The 19,650-nt window shown below is 45.1% G+C and overlaps 2 protein-coding genes across 6 annotated transcripts in view; both read right to left on the bottom strand.

Moving 5' to 3' along the window:
* Positions 1-4: 4 nt before the first annotated feature.
* XBP1 (X-box binding protein 1) lies at positions 5-7,877 on the bottom strand. 4 transcript variants are annotated; one of them, XM_032947182.2, is made up of 6 exons: positions 7,066-7,877; positions 5,144-5,240; positions 3,589-3,702; positions 3,469-3,491; positions 3,328-3,389; positions 1,973-2,110 (listed from the first exon to the last, which is right to left on the bottom strand). In XM_032947182.2, the coding sequence occupies exons 1-5, from the start codon at positions 7,482-7,484 to the stop codon at positions 3,347-3,349; spliced, it is 696 nt and encodes a 231-aa protein (XP_032803073.2). In that variant the 5' UTR covers positions 7,485-7,877; the 3' UTR covers positions 1,973-2,110; positions 3,328-3,346. The 4 variants fall into 4 exon arrangements, with proteins under 4 accessions (XP_032803071.2, XP_032803070.2, XP_032803073.2 ...); XM_032947181.2 differs by having other exon boundaries at positions 3,469-3,494; positions 7,066-7,876; XM_032947180.2 differs by having other exon boundaries at positions 5-2,110; positions 3,328-3,491; positions 7,066-7,869.
* A 2,194-nt stretch (positions 7,878-10,071) lies between these two features.
* Positions 10,072-19,650, bottom strand: part of BICDL1 (BICD family like cargo adaptor 1) — a 43,762-nt gene continuing 34,183 nt past the window's right edge. For both annotated transcript variants that reach the window (XM_076062256.1, XM_032947178.2), the window contains exons 6-10: positions 18,801-19,133; positions 17,957-18,088; positions 16,768-16,898; positions 16,117-16,237; positions 10,072-13,529 (exon numbers count right to left, since the gene is read on the bottom strand). In XM_076062256.1, the coding sequence (XP_075918371.1) occupies positions 13,383-13,529; positions 16,117-16,237; positions 16,768-16,898; positions 17,957-18,088; positions 18,801-19,133 (864 nt within the window). In that variant the 3' untranslated portion in view covers positions 10,072-13,382. The remainder of the gene's footprint in view (positions 13,530-16,116; positions 16,238-16,767; positions 16,899-17,956; positions 18,089-18,800; positions 19,134-19,650) is intronic.

Genomic DNA, 19,650 nt, shown 5'->3' with positions numbered 1-19,650 from the left:
AGCATTCCGTTTTAAACAGTTTAATATCACATTTCATTGAAGAACAGAAACGCGTGCACATCATGCAAAACCGATTAATGTACGGAGAAACATACATTGTATGACTTTCACAATAAAAGGTGGTTTACAAAGGTAAAGCAAACTTAATGTGCGCTCATATACTTTATTGCGTGTTGTTCGGCATGGTATCCGAAAGTCATACGATTACCAGCAGGTGGGAACTGCAGATCATGTAGAAGCTCCCAGCACGAAGTGTAAAACATCGGTCATTATGGCGAACAACACGGGAGTATTGCCCGAGCTACACAGCAGAACCGCGAACATTCTATGCATCTTTAAAACGAATACCCTACTGGCACATTTTAATAAAATACATACTTTTTATTGTATTTTGTTTTACCCTGGAGACCTCTTGCAATTTAGGATGTTCTATTTCAAGGGATAATAAAGAGTAAATAATTTTATAACAAAAAATTAAATATAAGAAAAAGCTTTTACCCTTTTAACTGGCAGTTTTTTTGTGCCAGTTAAAAGGGTAAAAGCTTTTTCTTATATCTTGTTTCTGGCAAAGGAGGTCTCATAATGTTAAAAAATTAAGTAGCTAAATTTGTTCTCCAATTTTAAACTTAAAAGTGCCAACACAGCAACAACACATTGCCTACCAAGCTGCTAAAAATACACAGTATAACATGTGAATGTCAAGGTGTTCTTGTTGAAATAATTACATCTGACAAAGAATATAAGCATTTTACGAATCTTTCCTCCAGGTGAATACTAGTCAATAAAAACGGCAGCAGGAACACAAGGTTGGTGTTTATTAAACATTCCTTTCAGGCGGCGGTCCTGTCCCGTGTTGGTTCAAAATAAGTTCCAGATTCACCAAACCAGCGAGAAGCTAAAATAATCGAGGGAGAAACATACGCTGCTCCATTCCACTCCTGAAGACACTGCCGGCACGCGGAGCGAAACGTCGGGCATAGCGGTACATTCCGAAATAACATCAGAGCTACGTTAACACGTCACCAGAACAATTTGCTGCAAACCACAACAGTTCAATGTCAACAATGTCGCCTACCTATCTCTGCACAATTTAAATCACGTGAAGAGAATCAAAATATTTTTCCCAGGAATTGAAGCTCTCCGTTGAGAGGGCTATTGAATCATGAAATGAGTATCCGATATCAGTGGACTGAGGAAACAATGTTTCTCTGCTTACAGAAATATTTGACTTTTTAAGTTTAGATGCAGGCCCGATTGAAGCAGAAAGCCCACGTTCTGGACTGGATAACCCCAGCTCCTCAAGGACGTCTTCGATTAGATTTTCTTCGTACTGCCTGGAAGGTATTTTACTAAAGCCAGAGGCATCGGAGTTGCATTTAAATGATTGAGGAAATAAATGATCAGGTGATGTTTCTGAGGATGATTCATCGACTAATACCTCAAAAAGCACCTTGGGGTCTTTAAGCAAGACTTTGGGAATCAGCTCTGTGTCTTGGGAGCCACAATCGGAACTCCAAGTTGGTTTGTCATCATAGTCAGGGCTATTTTGAGAAAATGTGTGCAGCATGGTCTGCATGTTGACACTTTGCTTGGCCAAAGCAAGGTCATAGTCATCGTGAATGAACATTTGAGAACTATTTACTTGGATGAAGCAATTTTGTCTTGTTAGACTAGACGTATTTTTCTCTTTGGCAACAAAACAGCCACAGAAACTGTCCATTAAATGGGAATGCAGTTCTTGGTCTCCAAGTTGGAAAGAATTTGACCCTTGTAACTTTTTTAAAGATCCCTCATAGTTCACACAATGCTTGCCCTCAGAGCCCACAAGTACATGCGGGCTTGAGTATTGGTCTTGGAGATTTGACACGCCTTCAAGATATTGAATGAAACCATCAACTTGCATATTGTTCAATGTCATATCATTATCGGTGTCCAGCTCAACTGATGTGCTCCCCATATCTGGAGATGAGGTGGTAGGTATGGAATCTTCTTCTTCTGTTTTACCAGATGAACCTCTTGAGTTATCTTCAATGTCTTGGCCCAAAGACTTATCAACATCTCCAAACAGATCCATATCCAGCTCATCCAGGAGACCAAACAGATCATCACACTGGAAAGGAGATTAAGCACGGTTAAGGGTGTTCCAAAGAATATACTTGCATGACAATATAAAATCTACACGAGATGTAATAAGTAATATTTAAAACTTTTTTAAAAAGACGCTTTAATGAAATGTACCGTACTAGTAATGGAAGAACTCCACGACTCCAGTAAGTGGCCCCAAAGCTTGCCATAACGTAAGGGACGGTGGGCAATTACAGCCAACGTCAGTTGACCGTGGACAATTAGACCCAAGCCGAAACATAACATATAAAAAAGAATGTTTTAAAATATTTTTTTTTACTTTTTATGATAGAATATAGTATTGTCATCAGTATGACATAAGTATACCAAGTTTGCAGTCGATACCACATTGGGAAGTGGGTCAAAATTTAGTTGCAAGATTTGAGGATACAACAACGACAACAACAGAGTGAGTTAAATAAAAGTGAGTAAAAAGAATGTGTACATAACTGTAGCATATTTAAAAGCAACAATTTATGAAAAAAAAGTGTTTCTGTTAATACATTAAATTATATTTACTAAACATATTTGAACTCCTTTTAAAGGCATTGGGCTGTTAAATAAGGATGTCTGCCGAGACAAATTTATTCGGATAAAGCTGGAGAGCTACTTGGTGGGCAGCACATGTATGCTCCACACCTTCATTAAAGGACATGGACCATACCCACGTGGTGCAGTGTGATGTATGTACGTATATGTATGATGGTCAAATAATCTGCACTGCACAGGGAGGTCCATTTCAGGTCTTAATTGATTGTTCACACTTACGGTGGCTTTCAGACAGCATACATTAATTTTTCGTCTCCCCCCTCCTCTTTTCAGAACATAGATGGACTCGTCCTTCTAAATAAACTGCCAAATCGCTGCCCGTGGCGCTAACGTATTTTTTAAAAATATATAAATGCACCATTTACAAATAAATAAATGCAAACCGCCACTTCTTTCAAATGTTTCCTGCCGTTGGTTTTTCACACCTGATGATGACCGTTTGCGTTATGGTCGAAACGTCGTGAGAATTTTTATTGTTTTATAAATATTGTATTATTTCATTGTTTCCCTTCAACGTGACTTTACCGAAAGAGCTAAGAATGTGAATTACTGCAGTCACGAAAACTTTAAATCAAAATTTAGACTGACGCTGTCAAAGGTACACAACGCTCGAGAACATTTACGCGAACCTCCACATAAATCAACGAGCTTTACCTTGGGGTGCGCAGAGCTGTCAACAGCACCGCAAAAGTGAGGACGACGAGTTGTGATGGTGGCCGGGTCAGCACCCACTGCTGAGGTACAGCTCCCCTGAGCACTGCTGACTCGGAGGACCCGGCCACCACACTATGGTCGTCCAAACACTTGTCTTGCGCTGCCTGCTGCAACAAACAAAAAATGCACGGAAATTGATGTATTAAATGATCCTTTAAAGTGTCAAATACACTGCAGTGTGGAGAGTGAACAAATTCACACCTCCTGTTCCTCGAAGACGTCCTTGGAGAGTCTACGCCGGAGTTCCAGGTTCTGCTGGGCAAGGTTCAGAGATTGCGCTTTCAGAGCCCGGTTTTTCTCCACCAATAACCGATTCTAAAAAAAAAGAAGAAGATATTTCATCATTAAGGATACGGTCTCATTTTCCAAAACGCAGAAATTAATAAAATTATCATCTACATAGAAGGATGGATAGTCAAGAATTGCAACAGTGGCAGCCAAACGGAAATTGAAGTGCAATCACGTGGGGCGTTCACCGAGGACATGGAACAGGTGTGTCGGTGCAAGTGGATTATACCGCAGGATGTTGCTGGTTGGCAAGTACTTGGAGAGGCCTTCATCCAGCAGTGGATTGGCCGTGGCTGATGATATATACTTGAAAGTCTGGTTTCGTGTTTAAAACCTTGGCAATAACCTTGATGTGGCACTTAAAATGCCTCGGCAACTCAAAGAGTGCTTTACGTCTAGGGCACCCCACCAAGTGGTAGCTATCCCTTGTGCAGCACAAGGCGAGAGCACTTAGCCTGCAAGTGGTACATTATTCTGCCAGGCAACTTCGATTTGTTAACCCAAGGCGACAACATGAAGAAATACACTCTTTGGTTTTTTCGGTAAAGTCACGTAGGTCGAAGAAAAAAATAATAGATCACGACGTTTCGATCGCAACGCAAGCAATCGTCATCAGGCGGAAGAAGAGATCACAACGTTTCGATCGCAACGCAAGCAATCGTCGTCAGGCGGAAGAAAAATGACGGTTGCTTTGTGTTGCGATCGAAACGTGATCCATTATTTTTTCTTCGACCCACGTGACTTTACCGAAAGAACCAAAGAGTATGGATTCCTGCAGTCACGAAAGCTTCGAATCAAGATTGAGAACATGAAGAAAGTCTGATATGCAAGTGTGGCCTCCTGGGTCACCAAAATGACTAAAGGAAAAACAAAACAATGAAAGTAAATGATGCGAATATAAAACAAAGGAAAAACAACGGTCGCGTGACAAACCGAAAATACCGCACAAACACAAGTCAACATTAAACACAAGTCAACATTAAACACAAGTCAACATTAAAAATGCATTTCACGTAACGAAAGTCGGCTCGGGGCAGATTATTTTTAAACTGATCAGAGTACAGTACAATTACAAAAAAATGTAACTAATATGGGGTGACTCATATACCAAAATATAAGCAGACAAGGTCACATGTCCAAAGCCAGTATGGGGCGATGATTGCAATAGGAATTCTAACAAGTCTTTACGAGCCGATTAAACGCTACACAATAAGATGTTTAAAGCCCCAGAGTTTGCATCAAGGCAACAACGCACTTAGCGCGATAGTTTGTGCATAATAAATTATTGTTATGGTTTATCAAACTATCATCTTGAGCTTGTAACATTTACAAATGCGGAAATGTGCAGTGGACACCTGCGGGCTATCATCTGCCCACGGATCGTGATGATGATGATTGTAACGTAAATTTACGCCATCTGATATTGGTCGTGAAAGCCTACGTGTTAAACTGATTGTAAAATTTGTACCTTTGCGCGCAACTCCTCGGCTTTCTTCTCGAGGTCGCACATGAGTGCCATCTTGCGATCCCGGGCAGACTGTGCAGCCACACGATTCTTCAGCTTCCTATCAAGCACAAAGAGAAAGACAAAGATCCCCCCCGTTTAGCGTGACCAGACTGTTGGGGCAAGTGCTGTTAGCGAGCAGCCACCTATGAAGGCCGGCACGGCACACGAGGGGGGTGGGGTGGCCAGCACCACGCCCGGCCGCCTTTGTCTCCCCAGTGGCGATGTTTACACACCGCACCAGGAACTCAATTGGAGGCTGAGGCGACCTAGGGGAGTAGACCCACAACAGGTTCAGATAATCGTCACTGGTGTTGGTCGTGAGCTGGAATCGAACTCGGGATACGAGTTTCGTAGCGCAGCGCTTACCGCTACACCACCGCTCTCCAACACGGAGGCAGACACACACACACCAAAGCACATCAGTCACAGTTCCTGCCAATCCAACTACAGGATCCTGTTCGGAAGCTGTTTTTTTTCTCTATCAACATTATTTACAGATTCCATCGTAACAAATTCAGCATTATACATTCAAGACAAGTTAGTTCCCATTGATTGAAGCTTAAGATAATGGGGCTCTGGGTCAGAGGCCGAGACCTGACATTAGTAAACGGTTGCACTAAATATTTGTGACCAAAATGGTGACAAACATTGTTGATTTGTGAGGTGGCTCAGTAAGGTACTTCCCTAATCATGAAATCTCTATAACTAGACTATAGTACAGAGATCCCAGATTTCAGCCACCTGAAAACCTACGTGACTTTACCCAATAGAACCAAAGAGTATGGATCCTAGCAGTCACGAAAGCTTTAAATCTAGAATAGAAGCTTAGTCTGATGATTTCACAGCCCATTTCATCAATCGTGTATATTTATGTTGAACTTCTTTCGCACCGCACGTCACTGAAGGCACAAAAACGCAGTTTAATTGAACGTCGAACCTTACGCAATCCCAGTCTTGCTTCTATAGAACTCGCCTTTTGCCCGTCCAAAGACGGGTGTATTGCAGTAAATGTGAAACTTGCAAGCGCAAAGCAGACCGCGATGTGATATTTTCATTGCATCAACTCGTGTGCAATTTGTAAGGGCGTGGTGACACGGACCTATGCCATTTAAAGGTTACAATCCCTTGTTCAACGTGACGTCCTTTTTACTTTGATGTCTCAACAACATCGTTACGGAGATCACGTGATGACGTGAGGGTTCTGCCTTTGCAGTGAGGGTTGTCAGTTGACGCCGAGGAGGGGGGAGGAGGCGCCTCGCCCCTCCCACCATGTGGAGTGACGTCAGCCGCTAATTATTACTAGTGAGGAGGGGTGGGTCCATTTGGAGGACGTCACCTGCTCATGAATATTAATAAGGGGGGGGGGGCTGGTCGCCGTGGAGTGACGTCACGAGCGCTCAGGGCATTCCTGGGTGATAACGAGTTGGAACAAGGCAGATGGAGCGGCTAAACCCGTCACGTTCTAAATTTTGATTTAAAGCTTTCGTGACTGCAGTAATTCATATTCTTAGTTTTTTCGGTAAAGTCACGTTGAAGGGAAACAACAAAATAATAAAATATATTGTTTATATTATTGTTTTATATATTTTATTATTTTGTTGTTTCCCTTCACCGTCACGTTCTGTTTGCTAATCCTGGCAAACACCAAATGGTGCGCGAGACATCGCCAACCGGCGATCCCAAACGAATGGCGCATTCTGTGACATGTCAACATACCAATGCAGCCACTGCCAGTGTAAAACTAAAAAAAACAATCGAACACATACGATAACGCCTTAATGTCCTCTTTCCCCCCTCCACCACACAACTACCGCCTCCTGCTCAAGCTGTGACAATGCAACACGGTGCGTGGAAGAGGTGCCCGGGGAACCTTTCACCCATACCTTCTCGAGGCCTTCTCCTCGGTGGACAGGTGCACGAGGCGCTGCCGTTTCCTCGGCGGAGACGTCCCCGGCCCTCCATCAGCCACCGCCTCGCCCGTCCGCGGGCACTTTGTGGGCCGAGACGGTGGTGCTGGTGGTGGTGCTGGTGGTTGTGGGAACGGAGGCGTTGTCGTGTGGCAAGGGAGACTCTGGCACGGTGGCACCCGGGACGCGGGGACCTGCGAAGGGGTGGCGACGGGGGAAGGTGGAACCCGCCACGGGGTTCCCTCGGGAGGGAGGCGGCTCTGGGGCAGAGTGGCTGAGGCCGTGACGACCTCGGCCAGGCCGAGCCGAGGAGGCAGACGGCCCTGGGACGCTGACCCCGGGTCCCCGCACCGAGACCCCTGCGCGCCCGCGTGGCCCGGGGGTATGGAGGCCATCACCTTCCGAGCGCGGCGGGGCCGAGGAGCGAGAGGCACCAACGCGCCGATTTTAACTTCATCGGCGGCAGCGTTCTAAATGGCAAACGCCGCACGCGCGCGCGCGCACGTGGGCGCGCAAACATCTCGACCGCGCAACGACATCGAGGTTCGGACCCCCTCCAGCACCAGCGAGCCGAGGCCAAGCGGAGCCGCCGAGGCCGTGGGACGAGGGGGGGGGGCAGCGGGAAGCACGTCGAGGAAAGTGGGGGACGGGTGGAGGAATCTCTCCGGCGTCACATTCTTTTTGTTTTGTTATCAACGTAAACTCTGCCCCGGGGGCTCAACGTTAGAGCTGGCGCGAGGCGCCCGGCCGTTGTTTCCTGCCCCCAGGGCGACTTTCGCACGCGCAGCTTTGCGAACCGCGGGTTGTCTGACGATCGTCGCGCGCGTCGCGACGGCGGATCGCCAACTCGGCACTCTCCTATTGGTGGATCGCCAACTCGGCACTCTCCTATTGGTGGATCGCCAACTCGGCAGTCTCCTATTGGTGGACGCGGCGGTGATTGACAGCGAAAGTGGGGGGGGGGGGTGACCATAGCGGGGCGTGGACACCCCCCCCTTTCCCCCCCCATCATCACCCCCACTCACCCCCACGCTGGCGATTCTCACGATTCCATGTTGCTTTTACGATTCAGTAATCGATTCTCTATGCAGGACCCAGATTCGGAATACCATATTTTATATTTTCTAGAGGAATCCGATGGGCTGTAAAGCTCTTTGTCACAGACGTCCAGTCGTTTCACAGATGTCCAGTAGACCCAACGTGGGGTTGTCCGTAGGAATCCAATCTCCATACCACTGCCAAAATAAATAATCAGACGTTATGCCTCTTTAATGTACCTAATTATTCAGCAGCACTGGTTCAGGTCAAGCCAACTCTGGGCCGGTTTGCACATTCAATGCCTCATCGGCAGTCAGTCTTGCTTGGATCAAGGCGGGCGAACCGCCCGAAGACGTTATAGGCAGGGACCCTTCGTGAAAAAAAAGAGCTTTACAGCTCGTCGGATTTTTGCAGTGTAAATAACTATTCTAATATTCTTTGGGTCTTTCGGCTTTACCGCTGGCCACACTGAATAGGCGAAGTACCGCGGTCTTTCCACACCTCGCTTCTCTCTTCCCTGCGTCTCCCTCGCCCTACGCCCAGTCTCTCTGTCGTTCCCTTTTCTCCTTCTTGCTCCCCTTTCAACTGGAACAAACTCCCACCGCATACACAACAATCATCTCCACGGACCTGTTTCCGTTCCTCCCTTGGAACGCCTCCAATGTAATTGGAGTGTGCGTGTCTTTCTCTCCCTCTCTCTAACCCCGTGAAGTTTACTCATGCTTCTCCGTGGGTTTCCCCCACTCCTTCAGAATCAAATTCAGTATTTGGCTGCTATACATTTCCACGTGATAAGCCACTTCGTTGAGCCAATTATACTAGTTGGCTGTGTCGGGTTGTGGCGGGTTTTAACGACACAGTTATATATTTACGAGATCTAACTCAAAAACCTCTATTATGGATTATATTGGTCGCGAAAGCCTACGTGTTAAACCAAATGAAAAAGAGTTATGTAAATAAAAACTCATCTTTTCTCCCCTGCCCTCTCCAGCTACGACCGGGCTTACCCCAACCCCTCCTAAACCGCTCCTGTCACCACAACTACACCACCACTCTTAATAACCTCACTCCGTATTTTAACCACCGTCATCTTACGTACAATTGTATAATTATATGGAGCCATGTGCCCCGTGGCTATCATGGCAATAAATTGTAACACAAACAAGCGGGCAATAAGCCTCCTATATTATATCTGTCACGCCGCATAATTTTTTTGCACATCCCATTAGTCAAACGACTAATTAATTCAAATACAATTCAAACGCCAGACCCCTTTGACGTTCAGTCTCGTCAGGCTTGCTAAAACAAATGATGTCAAATTTCCAGTGTTCATAGGGCAAGGACCCTCTGCATTCGATATGGGCCCAAGTTCAATGAATAATTAGCATATTTTTTTTCCCCACAATGACGCTCATCATTACTTTGTGCAATAATTGCAGTCCACCACAATGGTCATGATCCATGAGGATATGGTGATAAACATCCCTGAATGGAGCTCTCCTGCTATAACTAGATCCTATGTTTACATCGTATGATGTTGTCTTCCACGTTTGTTTAACGATATGAGATGAAAGCGAGCTTGCCAGGGTCATCATCCATCGACTGATAAACCATAAAAAAGTTGCAAAGATTAGCACAGTGGACTTGCAATTCAGAGGTAGTCGGTTCGATCTCCTGGCGCGGCAACTGAAACGGGGATCATTTCTAAAAATCCCTGGACCTCTTGTCTACCCAGCAGTATAAATAGATACACCTACAGCCAGTTGGTAGGGTTCATCTTGGTAGGGTAAAGTGTGGGTAACTCCAACCTCTTCCAAGATGTGTGGCCAGAGTAGAAGAGTCGGCTCCAGATGGGTTCTAAGAGCTCCCTCTAAGCAAAGAGGCGCTTCCACCAGCACTGGTGCAAAACAGAACATTGTAAATGATGTTTGAAGCTTTTTAAACTGTGCTGGAAATATTTGTAACTTTATTTATGTACACGTGTTATAACAAGCATGTCAAAGTCATCCCAACATTAAGCATCTACAAGAAATTACATTTTATATCAGCATTATTAAAAACACCAACAATATTTGCATTCCAGTTAAGAAATTGAACCACCTAATTTCCACGTCGGCATTTGCCTTGTGCTTGTTATTTTCCGTGCATGTCAATACTGAACTGCATTGCACTTTTTGATGCCGGATTTTATAGAAACGGTAGAATGGTTATGAACTCAATGAAAGCATCTTCACACATTCTGCAATCACGTACTCATGATACATATATGCACAAAAGTTTTTTGGCCTTACTGTATAGCAGCATCTAACATTACGGTCCCTATCAAACGATGATTTAAAATCTGCTTTCTATGGGTAGACAGGACGGTGGGAGGTGTGCTGTCAGACACAAACTCCCGGGACAGCTCAGCACTCGCAAAGGCGAGAACTTCCATAGCAGAGGTTAATTTTGTGATTTGTAGCAAACGACTACCACCACTGTCACGTTTTCTGCTCAGACGATTAGCGATTTTAGTAACCAGAATGCAGCTGTGTAAACAGACACACACGTTAACAAAAGGCAAGTACTATTTATTGCGCATAATGGACGCGTTATTTTTGTGTCACTAGCTTGACAGGAGGGTAAAAGAGAGTTCCCATGGAGAAAAAGAAACCCAGTTCATGTGCAGTGCTCGAGTTTAACACTTTTGTTTCATCAAACACACAGGTAGACATTTTATATTATACTGCACGTTTATATCACATTCATTTGACAATAACTAAAAGGAGACCTTTAATTATTTACAAAACAGCGTTCTTGTACCATTTCTTAAACTATCAAATGGTTTTGATTTAAAGCTTTCGTGACTGCAGGGATTCAAATTCTTGGTTCTTTCGGTAAAGTCACGTAGAAGGGAAACAATAAAATAATAAAAAAAATTCTCACGACGTTTGGACTGTAACACAAGCAATCATCAGTCCAAACGTCGCGAGAATTTTATTGTTTTATATTTTTATTATTTTATTGTTTCCCTTCTACGTGACTTTACCGAAAGAACCAAGAATATCAAATGGTTATCAGGATTACTTTCAAATCCAAAACCGACCTGAACATTCCTACCCCCAGTTTCCATTTGGTCACTCGATTTTTCCAGGCACGATACTAATTTTAGACAACCCACACCATGATATGACTACAACATTGAGCGCGAATGATTCTGTGCACTTCCCCAGGTTACGGTTTCAGGACAGGTTTTGTGAATCTTTGGCACGGGTATTGAACCATTACCGGCAGTATAGTGCAGTGGGTTTTCTGTATCAAGATCCAAAATCACATGTTATTTTCAATCTGAGAGACTAATTATGCTAAATCTTAATGGCAGATAACGCAAAATTTTAAAATAAACGTAAATAAATATAACAATTGCATTGTATGCGCAATACAATTGTATGCACAATCACACCAAATGAAAAAGGGGGTTCTCTCCAGTGACAGGGTAAGTCTAAGATTTGAAATTGCTCATCTGTGAAGCCACGCTTGGCCAGTTGGTAGCATGTGGCCTGAAAAACAATTCACCACGTTGAATAATCTCCACCACGAAGGTCCTAATGCACAGATTCATAGCATCACATCTCTGCAACCTCAGGCACGTGCACACACAGAACTCGGGAATGGAAAAAAACAAACTAGGCTTGTTATACTTATCACACAGTACCAAACAAACAGGTCATAAACAATCTTGATTTGAAGCTTTCGTGACCGCAGGAATCCACACTCTTTGGTTCTTTCGGTGAAGTCACGTGGTAGGTAGACAAATAATAGATCGACGTTTCTATGGCAACACAAAGGTGGGACAACCACCTTGCTGCTGGTTGTCCCACCTGATGCTCATCACCTGATGACGATTGCTTGTGTTGCAATCGAAACGTCGTCATCTACTTTTCTACCTACGTGACTTTACCGAAAGAACCAAAGAGTATAGGTCATAAACATTACAATTTTTGGTTCTGTTGGGTAAAGTCACGTAGGTGAAAATAAAATAACAAAAAATCACGACGTTTCGGCCACAACACAAGCGGCCTTCATCAAGTGAAGGGACGAGACTGTCTGGTGAACAGTCTCGTCCCTTCACCTTCATCAAGTGAAGGGACGAGACTGTCTGGTGGACAGTCTCGTCCCTTCACCTGATGAAGGCCGAGACTGTCTGGTGGACAGTCTCGTCCCTTCACCTGATGAAGGCCGCTTGTGTTGTGGCCGAAACGTCGTGATTTTTTGTTATTTTATTTTCACCTACGTGACTTTACCCAATAGAACCAAAGAGTATGGATCCTAGCAGTCACGAAAGCTTTAAATCTAGAATTACAATTTTTGCCAAATTATTGCTCAGCAGTAAGAGATCTTTACATCAAATGCGATATTAAAAAAAATGCAGCGTGTGCAATTTTCCTGTTTTCATTTGACCAAAACCCTTTCCTTAAATGAATAGGTCACTTGTTTCAAATGATGTAGGATCCACGGGGTTAGCCGTTCAGTATTGAATCCCAATGTACACAAACAAACGCACAACTCCACATACTCATTGTATATACATATTATAAACTTGACCTTGAAACCTGCAGTGTAAGTAACATAAATATTATATAATCTAAACATGTAATATTGCAAGCACAGAAGAATGTCAGGTGTAGCACAAGACAAATAAATATTGTTGAGCATATCAAAAGGTAGGGATTTCGTATTGTTGCTTTTGTTAACAAAATGATTAAATTGTATCGTTTATAACATTGGTTAGCAAAATATTATTATTCATGTACAGTGTTCCACATTTAAGTGCATACTTTGAAAATAACTCCATAGACAGCGCCATATTCCATGCCTCCAAGGTGTATGTATGTTGAACTTCTTTCGCACCATACCTAAGATGAAAGGCAACGCATTTGCGAACTGGACATCTTCTGGACACCTGTGAAAAAGAGCTTCATAGCTCATCGGATTCCTCCAGTCTAAATTAAAGAGAGGGATTCTGATTCTGGAAACCAGCAGGATTTTCAGAGACCTGCATCAGCCACTGCACCATTTTTTTATTTTGTTGTTTATGAAATGCGTTTTGAGTCCTGGAATAGTAAAAATATATACATTTTCCATAGTGTGACTTTTTTCGATGCAATAGCATCGTTAGAAAACCCCCCCCACGTTGACGAAAACAAACGGTCGTGTTCCAGCAATTGCACTTGAAGCCCTACACGCATCACACAGCAGCCCAAAAAAGTCTGGGCTCAAATGTTCTTCAGGAAGGAGAGGAAGAATCCCTTGGTGTCCTGAGGAACAGTTTTCGTTCGGAGAGACCCAGCAGACACGTGACGAGCCATGTCTTTGCGGTGTTGCTCCTTGAGCTGCTCACCGATGACCATCTGCATGTCATCCTGCAGAGGGCGCAACAACAACAACAACAAAATAAATAAGCCATGGAAGCGAGCACAGAACAAATCGCGATTATCTCAGTACGGCCACTTGGCCAGCAGAGGGCAGTGCGGCAGCAGCAGGTAGCAGCACCCTCGGCTGCTGCATTGGCGCTTACGCTACCCCCCCCCCCCGCCGTGTGCCTTCTCAAAACGCCGCAATGATTGTCAAATAACCCCAGCAGTATATTGGCAGAAGGGCTGTACATATAGACGTACAATGTTACGGCTGCAAATGCGTGTGGCCACACATGTGGCTGCCATGGGCCCTGCCCAGTGCAAATCTGCACGACGGCTACACATTTGAATAGAGTATTGCAGATTTTACATTACATGTTGCAACATTCCACCAAAGCGGATAATAAACATCTGAATCTTTCGATTTAAATTTCGATTTAAAGCTTTCGTGACAACAAGGATTCATCTTCTTTGGTTCTTTCGGTAAAGTCACGTAGAATGAGAATAAAATAATAAAATAACACAATAAAATTCTCACGACGTTTCGGCCACAACGCAAGCGGCCGTCTTCAGGTGAAAGGAACAGACCTGTCGGAACGACAGAGCTTAAATGGACCGAAAGAACCAAAGAATCTGAATCTTTCTTTATACCGGAGGAATCGGATGAGCTAGAAAGCTCTTTTCCACAGATGTCCTTCAACGGCCAACCAAAGCAGGCGTGGTAGGGCAACTGCACGATTGGTTGGTCATCTCCTACAGGGCACGACTGTTTTTGTTTGTTTTTAAATCGTCTTTGGCCCATGACTTGGAATATGGCTGATGGTGACGTGACAGGGTATTACAATGGGGGTAAAGGTAACAGCTGTGCAGAGTCACAAACGATGCCAAACACTGAGCACGTGTGCGTTGAGGCCGAGAGCCGACCCAGGGAGTGCCATGAAAAGAGCTACAGAATTTCGATTTAAAGCTTTCGTGACTGCAAGGATTCATCTTTTTTGGTTCTTTCGGTAAGGTCATGTAGAATGATAATAAAATAACACAATAAAATTCTCACGACGTTTCGATAATGGATTGCTTGACAAAAAAAGTGCTTTTCGGCCACAACATTGTGGCCCGAAACGTCGTGAGAATTTTATTGTGTTATTTTATTATTTTATTCTCATTCTACGTGACCTTACCGAAAGAACCAAAGAAGAAGAGCTACAGAAGTTTGGTGTAGCAGTTGGAAGTATTTATTTTTTGTTAACCAAATCAAAATAATTCACAACGATTTAGATCCATCGTCTATTATAACAGTTGAGTTCAGTTAAGAGGATGACCCCGAATAGAATGGATCGATGCCATCACAGATTGGACGAGAATATTCTTTCCCTTTACCAATGTCTTCAAGTAACCAAAATGTCGAGTAAACTTCGTCTCCATGCGTCTGCGGTGATGACGCCCCCATGCGATAGCGGAGGTTACGAGTTGACTCAACTGACCTATGATAAATACCGTGCCCCTGATTGCAAGCAAAATATCATGGAAACGCACGTGGGAAATTTCACAAGTACGGTGAGACACCTAGGCGGTTATTTATGAACGTATTAGAGCATGGGATGTGGAACATCTACCCACTAAAACACCACAACCGATACTATACCTGTGCCCACTCAAGGTGATGGATTATAGGTGGGCTTTAAGAGGCAAAGTGACAAGCAGAAACCTCAAGCTTGTCTAGATTGTCAGCCAGAGAAGCCAGGCTGCTAAGTACCCCAAGAGAGGGGAGCTATCTCCACCACAGCCACCAGAGGGAGGGTGACAGCAGACCATTGGGAAGGGTGAGAGGAGACCAGTAATTGTGGGAAGGGCAAGATAAAAAAAAGACACAACCAAAACACCAGTTTGGAAATGCTGACTGTAAGTTGAGTCTGAATAACGACTTTATTATCCCTCCCTACAATTTGAGGTGTGGTTCACTTAATTAGGCAGGGTAAATTACATCACCTAAGCAAAACAACAACATAATTCACCGACTGTGGGTGTTAGCGCAAAGTAATTTTCGATAATGGATTGCTTGACAAAAAAAAGTGTTTTCCCATTCAATTTCAGGGTGCTGCCAATCTCTTGTTTACAGCTCTAGGTCAGTGATAGAAATTCCACATTCCTATGTCAAGCCTTGCCATAGGCAAACCACCGTGGGCTTGCCCACAACATGGCACTCATTCTATTGACTTGAGGGATGCAGGGTTGAGTCCACCCCTGAGGCAGGATTTTAACTTGAAACCTTCCCAATGCAAGCCCCTACCCCCCTAGTCGGATTAGATTGCTTAATCGTTGCTGGAATATTATGGGAGCATACACGAAATATTATTTCATGCCAACAATTTGCGACGCGATCAAATTACAAAATTAACAGCCTTGCTCCCGCATTTAAAACAAATAAAAGCATGCCTGTCGCATGAAATAAACTTCAGGGATCGTGTTCTTGACATTCAAACGAAAATCAAGTACCGCAGTAACGCTCACGTGTGGTGCAGCTACGTAAATGTACAGGAAGCCCCCGTATCCTGTAAGTTCTGTGTGCTGTGAAATTTAATAACGGCATACACACCTGCCAAGCCTCGAGCTGCTGTGACAGGTCAACCTTCTGCTGAATGGCCTCCAGAAGCTGGTTACTCAATGTCACCATGTCCTCTCGACATCTCTCCAGCTCCACCTCGACCCCCTGTTTCCTGTCATCACACCAAGACAACATGCACTTCATCAGTGACGCAACTTTTTTTCACAAGCATGTCCCACCATGCGAACTGTGATCATCCCTCGCAGCGGTTTTGGACGGCCATTGAACAAAGACGCTCGATGCTTCGCGCGCTTTCAGATGCGCTTCTGTGGCCATCTGGAACGCTCTTCCTTCCGATATTAGGAAGCCACTGGAGATACGCACTTTTAAATCTCCACTGAAAACTAATTTCTTTAGAACTGCTTTGTGCGCTTTGTTTGTGGTCCTTCCCCGCACCTCTGATGATTAGTACGGCGTGGCACAGTGTGGCGCGAGCTATCAGAGTGCGGTCATGTCGCCACAGTTCCTTGCGGTGAGTACAATGTCTTTAAAAACAACGGTGCCGTGCCTCTAAACAAAATCAACGCCGAACCGCTTGCGCGTTCCGAGATTCAGCGGTGAAAGGAACCCCACCCTGCAGCTTGCAGCCGTCTCCGAAGGGGAAAGGGGTCAAGTGTGGGAAGGGAAAGAGAGAAGACTCACTTTGCAATGGCCTCGTCACGCTCTCTTAAGGCCTTCCTCAAGCCGTCGTCCCAAGGCAGCCCCGCCAGCACGGTAAGCAGCCCCTTGCACTCCTCCCGGGCCTCTCGTAGCTCTTCTGCTTGGGCCTCCAGCTGAAGGGAGATACGAGAGCGCATGGGTCACACAATTGGGATGCCAGCGTAACATTGCGAGTCAACGTTAATTACTTACCCACGCCAATTTGCAGTTAAGTTCATCTGTGTCGGCTGTAAAGCGCCACGGGGCTCTCACGAATCTCTAAGCCGTTGGATAATCGCGGTGGGCTTCAGGTTAATCCCCCGCATGGTGAACGCGGTGCACAAAACGCAAGCTACTGGATGCCGTGCACACGGAGGGTCGAACTTTGTACATTTTTAGCAGAATGTGTGGATGCAAGGAAGAAGTACTAAATTCGATTAATTGTAGTTCAGAGACGCCGGTGAGCAAGTAGGAACACTTACAGTCAAAGTTAATATTTACGATCATTGCAGGCTTAGCAACAGTAAAATAAATACATCTGCTTAACCGCCACGTGACCTACTCAGCCACGTACCCTTGGGTTATTTCAGTAGCAACACATGAACGGCACAATTGCCATATTTGCAGCTATTGTTTGAAATTATTCTCATTTGGTTGCTTTTGTAAGGAAACAAAGTTGGGAAAGTTATCACAGTTGTGCAATTGATGTATGGGATAATATTATTTTGTGGAGCGTGAAGTGGAAAATCAACAAAACATTTGACGAGTTACACAATTTCGCTTCCACATTTTTGTTTGGGGTCTTTCAGTATCTCACTTTTAAGTTCCACATTGGCTACAATTAGTTTTATTTATGGTATTATTATTCGTGTTGTTTATCTGCTTTTTCAGATATTTTTTCCTCTGCCTCAGACCGACAGCCTCTACATACCAAATAAATGTGGCCAATGGTTTACAGTGCAGCATCTTGAGATGCAGTTTCATTGAGACGCCGTACGAATACAAATTTCAATGTATCGTACAATTCACTGTATACTTTCTACCTCTGACCACGTAACTTGTTTCATCTAAAGCAGAGGCTATCTGGGCCTGGCCGAATTAGGCCTGTTGTTCATACTTTGTTCATTATGGGCACAATATAAACACAAGTGCTGTAGTAGTATAATTATTCTAATAAGCAATGGGTGGAAACCTCGCTCTGCAGGCACTGTGCTTTTTCTTTATAGATGCGCAGCTCCTCTCCGTCACGCTCCCTCTCTTGACGGAGAGTTTCCAGCTCTGAGAAGGCACTCCGCAGCTGAACTTGAAGGTTCTGCTCCCGTACCTGCGCAAAGCCACAACGGATCGCAAGACACCCTCGGTTAATCAACACGGCCAAAAAACACAACCAGCCTTGCCACGGTTTGGTGACGATGAAAGCAGAGGGTTACGTCAAAGTTCAAGAGCATCTCTCTTGAGGCTCACTATAATTACAGTTGGTAAGCGGTTGATGGGAAGACCTAAGCACGCCTCAAGGGAAGACCTTTGGACCAAATGGTGGGATCTGTATCGCAGATCTTGGAGGTCATACGTCTTTTTATTTTTTGGTTATTTTACCAGGTAAGGCCTACTGAGCTATGTAACTCTTTTTCAGAAGCGACCTGGCCACAAATGACAGCTCAACGAAGCGGCTTATCGTCACGTGGAAATTTAAAGCAGCCAAATGCTCTAAATTCCATGTTTCTAAATGCCGACAGAAAAACCGGAGGACTTGGGAGAAGAATCCACACGACCACGCAAACTCCAAATATACAGCAGGCATCAGGGTCGGGATCGAACCCACGACCTCCTGTATCCCAGGCGAGGTAGTTAACATCTCCTAGCCACCGTGGCACCCCTACTGCGTAGCAGCTGGAGGATTCCGTCAGAGGGTAAGAAAGCGTTGGGCGACGAGGGTCGTGCGGCATCCACGGTTTAGACCGCGACACCATGCGGGGCGATTAGGTCAGAGGCAGCATTCAACGCGCGCTGCCGCCGGCCCCCCTCTCCTCCCGTACCAGCTGCAGGTCGCTGTCGCACAGGTTGCGGATGAGCGCCTTGAGCTCGTCGACCGCGGCGTGCAGCCCCTCGGGGGTGGCCTCGCTGCCGGTGCTCTCCGCTACCGAGACGTCCGTCTCCACGCCCGAGTCGACCGCGTCGCTCGCCGGCCATCGCTCGCTCTCCGCCCACGCCGCTACGTCGCTGCCCGTCCAGCGCTCGGGCGCCGCTCGCCCCGCGGCCGCCACCTCGCCGCTCGCTTTCCTATCCAGCTTGAGCCTCGGGTCGCCCCCCTTGAGCTGCTCGCACAGGAACTGCAGCTGGCCGTAGACGCTCTGGATGTCCTGCTGGAACTGGGGGGCGGGGGGGGGTGAGGGGCGGAAAAACAATGTCTGGTTTGAGTTGTGTTTCTCAACTCCACTTCCGATTGCAGCTCGTGAGGTTTCTAACAACGTTGGTTGGGGCGTGGAGTGAAACGTCGAACATTGTGCCAGATAGCAGAGTGGTAACAGCCAGAAAAACGCATCGGATAGCTAAGCGGCACGGCCGTGAATAAAGTAAGTGCTTGTATTATCGGTTTTTTTTGTTCCTCTTTACAAATCGCAATGCAAACAGTTTTCAATTAAAAAGCAGGTGATTAATGAACACTTTAAGTTTCAAGCATGCACAAAGATAACTGTTATTATAACTGTTTTTGTTAAAAGGACTCGTTTGGATATCACTCGTGCCACTGATGCTAGCTGTGGCTGTGAACTGAACCCTGGACGCCGGATTCAAAGTTAAATGCTCGAGCCACTTAGAAATATATTTTGACATTGATCACACCGTAATAATATTTTATATCTTCTGAATATGGAACTGGTAAATGTA

The sequence above is a fragment of the Petromyzon marinus genome, chromosome 5 (genome assembly GCF_048934315.1).
Source record: "Petromyzon marinus isolate PM22_M1 ecotype Great Lakes invasive population chromosome 5, UKy_Petmar_22M1.pri1.0, whole genome shotgun sequence".
Taxonomy (NCBI): Eukaryota; Metazoa; Chordata; class Hyperoartia; order Petromyzontiformes; family Petromyzontidae; genus Petromyzon; species Petromyzon marinus.
Note: the sequence above shows the minus strand (reverse complement) of the source record. Positions and strands in the feature narration are given on the sequence as shown.